Source organism: Physeter macrocephalus, chromosome 8 (genome assembly GCF_002837175.3).
Source record: "Physeter macrocephalus isolate SW-GA chromosome 8, ASM283717v5, whole genome shotgun sequence".
Taxonomy (NCBI): domain Eukaryota; kingdom Metazoa; phylum Chordata; class Mammalia; order Artiodactyla; family Physeteridae; genus Physeter; species Physeter macrocephalus.
Window position 1 is genome coordinate 78,001,597 of NC_041221.1, and position 11,512 is coordinate 78,013,108.

The window sequence follows — 11,512 nt, forward strand, 5'->3', positions numbered from 1 at the left end:
CAGAATCCGCAGAAGCACTAAGTAAGCAGAGCGTCAGAACACTACGTTCACAGTCCTGGTTTAGCATCAATTCTATGAACCCTGGCAAAACATTTCTTGGAGATTCACTGTACTCATCTGTTAAACAAGGAGCTAGGAAGTGCACTCTGTGCAAAAAGTTTGAAAACGTTTTTAAAGTGTGCAAGGATAAAATCCCCCGACCAGAGGATGAGCGATCTCCTGTTTTTCTCTCCCGCGCTACTGCAGCACCTTTTCCGCCCGCTCTCCACGCCCTCCCGTCCCGCCCCGTCCCGCCCCGTCCCGCCCCGTCCCGCCCCGTCCCGTCCACCCCGCAGCCGGCGGGAAGTGCGCCTGTGCGCTGTGAGGCTCTTCTGGCCTTCCGTCGCTTCCTTTTCCGTCTCGGCCCCGCCCACTGCCGGCGCCGTCGTTTCCGGTTCAGCCCAGAAACGTCCCAACCGCTTCTGGTCCCTGGTTCGCTGGCCCGCCCATTTCTTCAACGTTTCGGTGGGTTAGTCGGTCGCCGGGGCAGGTGGTTACCAATAAAGTTTTACTGTTTCAAAGCCGGGAGGACTGGGCCCATTCTCCGTCCCCTTGCTCGCTGCCCACAGTTCGCCTCGGCTACAGGTAACCAGCTTTAGGGCCTCATGGCCGCGGGCCGCCGCGGCGGAGCAGGGATGAGGCCGCCTTTCGCTTCCCGCGCGCTCCCGTGGCTCCTGGGTCCGTCGGCGTCCGTCTCTGCTTGAGCGCAGTCCCTCCGCTCCCGCGGGCCGCTTCGCGCTGGACCCCATGGCCTCTGAGGCACTGCCGCCTTCGTTGTCGCCGTCGCCACCTCCCTCCCCCGAGCCTGAGCTGGCCCAGCTGAGGCGGAAGGTGGAAAAGTTGGAACGCGAGCTGCGGAGCTGCAAACGGCAAGTGCGGGAGATCGAGAAGCTGTTGCATCACACAGAGCGGCTGTACCAGAGCGCCGAGAGCAACAACCAGGAGCTTCGCACCCAGGTGCGCCGTCCGCCTCCAGCCCCACGCCCCATCCAGCCCGAGATGAGGCCTTCGAAGTCTAAGATAGCCTCAGAAGGGCTCCTTGGTAGGGCCCAGGACTGCTTTATAGAGTACCTGAAAGAGTTAAAAGTTCAGTGCGATGATAATTCCAGGTACATTTGGAACAAACCTAAGCGTTGGGGTACTCGATTTAGATAAGTGCGTGAGCTGCAGTTGTGGCCGGCGTGGAGTGCACTTAAGTACTTGAGTCTTCATTCTCACTTGTGAAGTCCCATTGGCAGTGGGCACATTTCTAATATTTTGTTCTAGATCACTTCTGAGTTTGTTAAAGCGCCGGATTTCAGTCAGAATCCCATTTATCATACCCTAGATGAGTGAACTGATATTGAGCCTCAGTGGCCCATAAAATGAGAATGCTAGGACCACACTGGTGGAGGTTAAATCAAAGTAAATGTCAACAGACTGTTTTACAGTTTTGTAAATTGCTGAACCCTAGGTATGTGTGAGGTTGTTCTGGGCATTCATCTTGAGTAGTCTAGTGGAAGTAGGGAAGATAGAACTTCGTTAGAGACACTGAGCAGCTAACTTTGTTCTTATAACATGCAGTAAGGACAAATATTTAAACTCACATTTTTAAAAAACTTTTAAAAGCATAATCTTTTCAGCTTGATTGTTTTGGGCAGTCGCACTCTCCCAACAAGTTATTTCCACGTAATTATTAATTTCAGTTAAACTGTTGTCTAGTCTTTTGGCGTATATTGGTACATTTCCTAAAACGACAAATGTAGGCTGAACGTTAAAGTATCATCAAACTTTGTTGCGCTTTGCTATCAAATAATTTATGAAAATTACCGCTGAGTTGCAGTGACTTTCTGTGCCCATTGTATAGAGTTGTTAACATTATGACATTATCGAAAATTTGTGTTTTGTTACTCAACGACTATTTCTTGGACAACTACAATGCATAGCGACTGTGCTAGGAGACTACAAATATTGTTAAAATATTGTGGGGAAAGGGGAGTAAAATATGAGCTGTAAAAAAAAACCCTTTTATAATTCTAAATTGTAAAAGTACCGCTTGCTATAGAGATGCTAAAAGAAAACGTTTTTGCTAATCTTTGAAGAGCCAGCGTTTTGGTTATTAGTGTTAATTTGATAGCAGTCTAATATGAAAAATTGAAATGCATAGAAATTACTCTTTATTATCTTTGTAGTCAGTCTCCCCTGGTGGTGGGTGGAGTTTGTTAACTGTCATTCCTAATTACTAGATAAGTGTTTTATCTGGAGCAGTAAAAATTTGGCTTGAGAATTGAGGGTGAACTAGCAGGAAAGTACAATATGTACAGGCTTTGGAGTCAAAGAAACTTTGTGCAAATTACTTTCTTTAGATTTCTCACATGTAAAATGGGGTTTAGGACAACTAATTTGTAAGGTGGTTGTAAGAATGAATTGAGATGTTACCCACAGTACCAAGTGCAGTGCCTAGCACGTAGCAGATACTATATAAATGGTCTTGTTCATAGTAATAGTGGTAGTAGCCAGAGCCAGGATTAGAGCAAGGTGATCAGTAGCCTAGGGTGAAAAATTCAAGGGGGCACTCGTTCTCAGGTATGATTCTATACTTGCATGAAGCTGAGAGTAAATGTCTCCTTAAATTTTGTGCCTTAGGTGCCTTGCTCGCTTCACTTTAGTTCCAGCCCTGGTGGTAGCAGCAGATCTGATAATCTATGAAGTGCACAGATAATCTGTATATAATCAGTCTTATCACCTTTCTCTTTTTAAGCTTTATGTATCATTAAAGAAGCTCGTTTTTTGGTTTTGTGCTTATAATGGGTATAATCTCACACTGAGTTCCTGTCTGACTGAGCTGTATTGATGAGGCTGCTCTTCATCTGCTTATGGGTATTTTTCACACTCAGTTGTTCTGGCCTTGGTATTCAGTGAGACACAGGGAAGCGAGATGCATCTCTGAGGCAGTCACCTCTCTTTCCTTCTGCTCAAGTTACTTAATTATAAGATTACTATTTCAAGGAAAAAGTATGTTAAAGTATATGAGTGGCATTATTTAAGTGAATGGTTAATTCCAGGTGGAGAACACTGAATGATACTAGATAATTTAATTCAATGATTTAATTCTCCTTAGGGAGAACTGCTGACTGATTAAAATAGTAGTATAAAAACTTCCTTATTTGTTAGAAATAAAGGATCCTGTTCACTAAGTCTTATTAATTTAGTCAGTCTGATTTTTGGAGGTAATAGTTTGAGGTTAGCTAGAGAATATAAGAATAAAAACATCTCCTTCTGCAGATGTAAAAGGTGAAAGCCAATTATATTGTAGTATTTTCAGTTTTTCTGAAAAGGAAACTAGCTGATATTGGTCCTTCTCCAAACTTTTACCAGGAAAAATAATTATTGTAATTTCAGGAGAATAGTGTGTATATTATTAGATTGCTGTATGGTTTATTTTTCCTAACGCCTTGCTTTCTTTCAGGTAGAAGAGCTCAGTAAAATACTCCATTGTGGGAGAAATGAAGATAATAAAAAGTCTGATGTAGAAGTACAAACAGAGAACCACCCTCCTTGGTCAATCTCAGGTATTCAGCTTATAGTGAAGATATCCTAATACTACTACATTCAAATCATGCTAACATGGAGTTTTCTTTAAATTTAGAATCTGTATACATCTAGGTAAATAGGAGAGCTGTTACAAAGTTGACTTTTCTCCATATGATTTGGTATTTTCAGATAATCTATTTGCTCTTTTGGTGGGAAAGTAGGAATGTATTGTTATTCCTGTAAATACGTAATATTGCTAATATGCGTTCAGTGACACATTCACTGAGTAATCTTTGCTATGCTGTAAGCCATCTACTCTCATCTGACCTTACTTGTGACCAGGGGCATGTGTTTTCTTGGTGATGCGTTCCACTTAGCATCAGTTCAGTGTCAGTCTCTTAGGCCCTCCTGGGAATGGGGTGAGCCTACAACCCTGGCCTTGCTAGTGGCATTATGTTGTGAGGCAAAATAACTGAGAAACCAAGTTTTAATAAATAGGGATAACAGGAAATAATCTTTCCCATTAAATTTTGCCTTGTTTTATTCAGTATGCAACTTAGCAAATGCTAAACACAGCAATGGTATGAACATTACATATCTATATAATATTATGTTTTTTAAAAAGTCAGCACCATGAGCAAAATTTGACAGAAAAAGTCAGCCCTTGACATGTCATTTGATATTGAAGTATACTGTGATATGTAGTTAGACATTGTTAAAGAGTTGCTAATTTTTTTTTTTTTTGACAGAACACAACCTATCTACCTGTTTTCTCTTTTTACTCTTGCTATGGAAAATCCAAATCTGCTTACCTTTTTTTTCTTTTTAGCTTGACAGCTAGGGTACTGAAGGTGACGTTAGAATCAAAGATATATATCTCTGCAGATTTATTTGGACCATTAATTTTAATCTGTTAAAATATGTATAATTATAAAAATATGGTTTGTTTGCAACATGTGCTCTTTTGTGTTCAGTGCCAGTGTTTTGGAATTAAGTCCTTTTTATATACACTATTCTAATATGATATCACTTAATTTTTTTTGCAATAGATTATTATTATCAGACATACTATAATGATGTTAATCTTCCAAATAAAGCATCTGAACTCCCAGTTCAAGAAGATCAGGATATCAAATCTTCTACTTTTAATTCTAAAGACCAGTCACACATAGAAAATGATGCTTATGCTGGTACTGATATAACAGAAAATGTTAATTGTGGACAAGAGGACCATTTTGCCTCAAATTCACAGGTAATAAAATGCTTCACTTGAAACTGTTGATACTCAAGAACTTGTTCTTCTTTGTTGTTATTCTGTAGAATAATAGACTTCTTTGGTTTATTACAACATATACAAGGGTTGTAAATGTTCTGCGTGTAATTATGCAGTGAATAATACAGTTTTTTTTTTTTTGCGGTACACGGGCTTCTCACTGTTGTGGTCTCTCCCGTTGCGGAGCACAGGCTCCGGACGCGCAGGCTCAGCGGCCACGGCTCACGGCTCATGGCCTGCGGCTATGTGGGATCTTCCCAGGCCCGCGGAGCACGAACCCGTGTCCCCTGCATCGGCAGGTGGACTCTCAACCCCTGCGCCACCAGGGAAGCCCAATAATACAGTTTTAGAGAAACAAAAATTAGAACTTGCTCGTATGTGTGACTGTTTTCCTACTCTGTTGTGTTGCAAAAGTGTATGCTGTACATAAACTAAAACAAAATTTGTCAGTACGTTTGACTCAACCAAAAAATTTTGAGCAACCACAATACCATGTTCACATCAAATTTTTTTTTAATACTTCCTTTATGTCAAATATCTTGCCACTGTTCAAATTTCCCAGAATGTTTTATAAATTTGTTTTTACCATTTGTTTGAATCAGGATCCCAGTAAGGTTCATACAGGGCAACTGCTTGATGTGTGATGTATAATTTATACCTTTCTTCTCTATCTCTTTTCTAAAATTTTTTTTCCCCTTGAGCCTGTAATTATTGAAGAATCCAGATCATTTGTCTTAAAGAATATTTCAGTCTGTATTTTGTGGATTGCTTCCCTATGGTATTAGGCATTTATTTTTGAGTAATGGTCACTCACTTACTTCTAGTGTCTTCAAAACTGGGTCAGAATTGAATTAACTGATACAGTAATTCATATATTTTAAAGTGGATCAAATTGTAATTGATAGCCATCCCTTTTCATTGCAGAAATTGAGGTCTTATTATTCAGAATAGTTTTTAGGTCTGTTTATTGTTTCAAATTCTGCTTCTATATTGATATGAGGATGTTTTTGTCCTATTTGACATGATTGTATTATACGTAGGAGCCAGCATCTGTCTTAGCAACAGAAGATACATCCTTAGAAGGTTCATCACTAGCTGAAAGTTTGAGAGCTGCAGCAGAAGCTGCTGTATCACAGACTGGATTTAGTTATGATGAGAATACTGGATTGTATTTTGATCACAGCACTGGATTCTATTACGATTCTGTAAGTATCTCAGAACTTTTAGTACTGTATGGTTGTGTTCTTAGCTGCTTAAAAACCAAATATTAAACCCTAGGTTGAATTAAGATAAGCAGGGAGCTGCATGTAAAAATTGATTTAAAGCTATTTGGCAAGAGTAAAGATTTATAAAGTAGTTTATGATACTGTATTTCTATGTTTATTTAATTAAATAAGTTAATTGTGTTATTATAGATTAATATTTTAGAGAGATCTAATAACCTTTTATATGTAAAGTAACATACAAAAATGTTAGCGTATTTATTAATAAAAGGAGACAACTACATTTTGTAAAATGTTTAAGAACCTAAACTAAAAGGAAGTAATGTTGTTAATTCTAGGCTTGGGGTAAGATTTTTTTAAAAATTGTTTCAAATACTTATATCTTTATGAATCCATTTTAGACCACAGAGGAGTCTTTTTCTTAAATTCTTTATAGCATGTTTATTATTAGTCATTGTTTTATATTTTGTGACTTTTAAGCATTTCACTTTTAAAAAATCAATTTGTTAACAGTGAGAACTGGGGAATTAGTATGGAATCAGAAATATAATGGACTACGGACTAGGGCAAAACCAGAAAAGAAAGTTCTTGATTTATAATGTAGTGTTATGACTGTTGAAGGTCTGGTATTTAATTGGATTTTTTCAGGTTTTGATGACAATGATGCTGGAAGTTATATACCCACATACCTCAACCTCAGTGGTCTACACATATGATCTGGTCTTCAGGAATTACAGAATGTAGTGCCCCAAAGTGGAGCAGATATTCACCATTCCAGTTATTGGAACTATTATTAACTACTCTAGGGAACGTAATGATAATAGTAAATATTTTAGTTAGATAAGGGATTTCATTAGCTTGTCAGTTTGTACTTGGTATAGTACTTTGTAAATACTTTGTAAAAGAGGGTTTTATTTCACAGGAGTATGCTAATTGACAGTGCTAATTAATACCTAGAAAATTAATGTTTAAACTCTTATTACCAAAGAAAATAGCTATTAATTACTTGGTTTCTAGAAAAATACGGAATTTCCAAGTATATGATGTTAGTCTTTGTCATTCTTCTACCTTCTTTTCTGTAATTTTCTTCCTGACATCTATTCTGTAAATGCTTAATTACATTCTGCAGGTTGTGTCTCAGTGGAGTAGGGACTTCATTGTTTGGCCATTTTTATTGTGCTAGTTTTCATTTTATTTTAATTAATTTTCTTACATATTTGAAAATGTCTATATTTTGGACTGAAAGACGTAGCAGATTAAAAAGATTTGAGTTGTAGAAGTTCTGTTATCACTGGAAATAAAGATCAGAAAGCTTCCATTCAGTTTTTAGCTGAAGGAAAGATAGTGAGAATTCTAAATATTTTTGTAAGAGATCTACAAAATGAATTAAAGACAATAAATTGCAATAGTATCAACAGTTAGAAAAATAAATTATTCTTTTTCAGGAAGCTTTACTTGCTTAATCTCAGTATATATCTTTGCAAGATGTTTCCAAGTCTGATCTGCATGGATTTATGATGTAAATAAAATACAGACTGTTCAATTAAATCTTGGTTATAGAGTACTGGCCAGTATCTAATAAATGCAGATGATTACATAATTTTATCTTTCTAGTTTTTATCCATAATTTACCAAAACTGTATATTGCATGGCTGCTTTACTCTAAGTCTTATGTAGTTACTTAGTGTAGAATTAATTGATTAGTGAAGACAATTGTTTATTGATTTCTTTGTACAGAATGTTATGTTTTAGTGTTCATGAGCTTAATTTTATTTTCAGATTTTTCTCTAGGATTTTGAATCATGAACATTGAAAGGCAAATCTTTGTTTTATGTCATTGAGAGGAGGATTTAGGGGTTTATACTACCAAACCATTATCGTGTAATTATATGGAGAATGAGTCTGCAGTTGCTTTTATATGGTCAGCTTTTTCTGATGCATACCTTAGTTTTCATGACTTCTAAAAGGTTTCTGTTGAACCATATGAAGTTGCTGTTTCTATAAGTAAAAAAATGGTCAAATATTGGCAGTTTCATGAGATTTAATATAATATGTAAATTATTCATTTTCCACACTAGGAAAATTAGAGCAGATTGAATGGTAAAGTATTTTGGAAAATTACAAGCATTTTTCATTCTGTTATCTTTATTCATTTTTTCCAAAAATACTATAGTTCTTAAAAGAAAATTTACTGTATTTGAATATATTTGTCATTTCTATTAAGTCTATTTTTCTATTTTATTTCATCTTACTTGAATAGAACTTATTGTTTTCTTAACTTTGAAAGGAAAATCAACTATATTATGATCCTTCCACTGGAATTTATTACTACTGTGATGTGGAAAGTGGTCGATATCAATTTCATTCTCGAGTAGATTTGCAACCTTATCAGACTTGTGGCACAAAACAAAGTAAAGATAAAAAATTGAAGAAGAAAAGAAAGGATCTTGATTCTTCTACAACAAATGAGGAAAAGGTAATGTCATAATTTTTAAAATTTACATAATGGTGATATCATAATTAAGCCAAAATTTTTGATGAAACTGAAAATCATTTAGTAACTCTGTATTTTAAACATATTCATTACAATAACAAGATATCAGAATCTACCAACCAAGAAGCTTTCACATGGAACAAACATGGACTTCTCACAAATTCTCAGTCACTAGAAGCAGAAAAAATTTCTTAAAGTTTGAAGCAGGTAGATTTAGGGCAGATAAAATACTCTTGTGTTACATAATTTGGAAGAAGAACATTCATACCAGCTATTGATAAGTTGATGTCAGTGCACAATTCACAATAAAAGAAAAACACAGTTTGTAAATAGGTGTAGGTAAAAGTTCAACATTCTTAGTTTTGTTGAGCAATTCCTTCTTATGTTAGCAAACATTAAAAAATTCCATTGCTAGCAAATTTAGGATACGTATATATTCATTAGTTTCAATTGGTATCTTTTGGGAAAATGGATTATTTATATCAATAACCATAAAAATGTTCATATGCTTTAACTGGAAAAGTCTCATTTCTAGTTTGTAATAAAAAAAAAATACCAAAGAAACATTCCTTTGTATAGTTATACAGCAATATTTATAAGAACAAAAAATTAGATTTAAATGGCTGACAGTTATTGGTTAAGAAGATGATGGTACATTTAAACTTCCAGTTACAAAGTAAATGAGTCACAGGGATGAAATGTACAGTGCGGGGAATATAGTCAATAATAATGTAATATCTTTGTGTGGAAACATGGTAACTAGACTTGACATTGTGATCATTTTGTAAGGTATAGAAATATTGAATTACTATATTGTGCACCAAGAACTGAGATAGTGTTATAAGTCAGTTACATTTGAAAAACAAATAAATAATCTCATAGAAGATGATACCAGATTTGTGGTTACCAGAGGCAGGGGTTGGGGAGAGGGGGATAGTTAGATGAAGGTAGTCAAAAGGTACAAACTTCCAGTTATAGGATTAATAAGTACTAGGGCTGTAATGTACAACATGATAAATACAATTAACACTGCTGTAAGTTATATATGGAAGTTGTTAAGAGAGTAAATTCTGAGAGTTCTTATCACAAGGAAAAAAATTATTTTGTATGAAAATGAGATGATGGATGTTCACTAAACTTAACCATGGTAGTCATTTTTGATGTATGTAAGTCAAATCATTATGCTGTAAACCTTAAACTTCTGCAGTGCTATATGTCAATTATGTCTTCATAAAAATGGAAGAAAAAAGAAAGAAAATGATAGTACATTTAATTGAAAAAACATTATTTAGTTATTCAGATGGTAGTTTTTAAAGGCTGAGGGGTATTTTAAAATACTTATGATACAATATTAAATTGAAAGAAGGGAAGTAAAAAAATGTTATCAGTGCTCTTATTTCTACTCCCTAAATAGAATTAGGTTGGTGGTTTACAGGCAGGAAAGGAGGCTTATTTCTTATATTGGCATTTTGTAAATTGTGGCAACTATTCAATACTTTACTCTTGATTTCTTTCTTTTTTTTTTTTTTTTTTTGCGGTACGCTGGCCTCTCACTGTTGTGGCCTCTCCCATTGTGGAGCACTGGCTCCGGACGTGCAGGCTCAGTGGCCACGGCTTACAGGCCCAGCCGCTCCGTGGCATGTGGGATCCTCCCGAACTGGGGCAGGAACCTGTGTCCCCTGCATCGGCAGGCGGACTCTCAACCACTGCGCCACCAGGGAAGCCCTCTTTTTTTTTTTTTTGTGAAATACAGCTGAAGTACAATATTATGTTAGGTTCAGGTGTACTAAATAGTGATTTGACATTTGCACACGTTATGAAATGATCACCTTAAGTCTAGTAACCATCATCTTCCACATAAAAAGTTATTATATTATTATTCACCATATTCCTTATGCTGTAAATTGTATTCCCGTGGCTTATTTATTTTATAACCAGAAAGTTGTACCTCTTAATCCCCTTCACTTCGTTTGCCCCCACTCCCATCTCGCTCCCCTCTGGCAACCATCCAGTTCTCTGTATCTATGAATCTGTTTTCCTTTTGTTTGTTTGTTTTGTTTTTTAGATTCCACATGTAAGTGAGATCATAAGGTATTTGCCTGTCTCTGTCTGACTTATTTCACTCAGCATAATACCCTCTAGAATCATTAATGTCTTTGCAAATGACAAGATACCGTTTTTTTTTTTTTTTTTTTTTGTGGTACGCGGGCCTCTCACTGTCGTGGCCTCTCCCGTTGCGGAGCACAGGCTACGGACGCGCAGGCTCAGTGGCCATGGCTCACGGGCCCAGCCGCTCCGTGACATGTGGGATCCTCCCGGACTGGGGCATGAACCCGTGTCCCCTGCATCGGTAGGCGGATTCTCAGCCACTGCGCCACCAGGGAAGCCCATGAGATTTCGTTTTTTAAATAGCTGAGTAATGTTCCTGTACGTGTGTGCGTGCACACGCCATATCTTTATCTATTTATCTGTCAATGGACACTTTGGTTGCTTTCATGTTGCCTGTTGTAAATAATGCTGTGATGAACATTGCGGTGCATATATATTTTTGAGTTCATGTTTTTGTTTTCTTCTGGTAAATACGGAGAAGTGAAATTTCTGGATCATGGCAGTTCTCTTTTGAATTTTTTGAGGAACCTTCATACTGTTTTCCATAGCGGCTGTCCCAATTTACAATACCACAAACAGTGCAAAAGGGTTCTCTTTTCTGCACATCCTTGGCAACACTTGTTATTTGTTATCTTTTTTTTAACACTATATTTTATTTATTTATTTATTTAACATCTTTATTGGAGTACAATTGCTTTACAATGGTGTATTAGTTTCTGCTTTATAACAAAGTGAATCAGTTATACATATACATATGTTCCCATATCTCTTCCCTCTTGCGTCTCCCTCCCTCCCATCCTCCCTATCCCACCCCTCTAGGTGGTCACAAAGCACCGATCTCCCTGTCTATGCGGCTGCGTC

At 36.9% G+C, this 11,512-nt stretch overlaps 1 protein-coding gene across 1 annotated transcript in view; it reads left to right on the forward strand.

Annotated features, from left to right (window-relative positions):
• The first annotated feature begins 435 nt into the window (after nt 1–435).
• AGGF1 (angiogenic factor with G-patch and FHA domains 1) overlaps nt 436–11,512 on the forward strand; it is a 53,230-nt gene continuing 42,153 nt past the window's right edge. Inside the window, exons 1-5 of the mRNA XM_007116789.4 lie at nt 436–996; nt 3,488–3,590; nt 4,602–4,804; nt 5,866–6,030; nt 8,336–8,524. Of these exons, the coding sequence (XP_007116851.1) occupies nt 787–996; nt 3,488–3,590; nt 4,602–4,804; nt 5,866–6,030; nt 8,336–8,524 (870 nt within the window). The 5' untranslated portion in view covers nt 436–786. The remainder of the gene's footprint in view (nt 997–3,487; nt 3,591–4,601; nt 4,805–5,865; nt 6,031–8,335; nt 8,525–11,512) is intronic.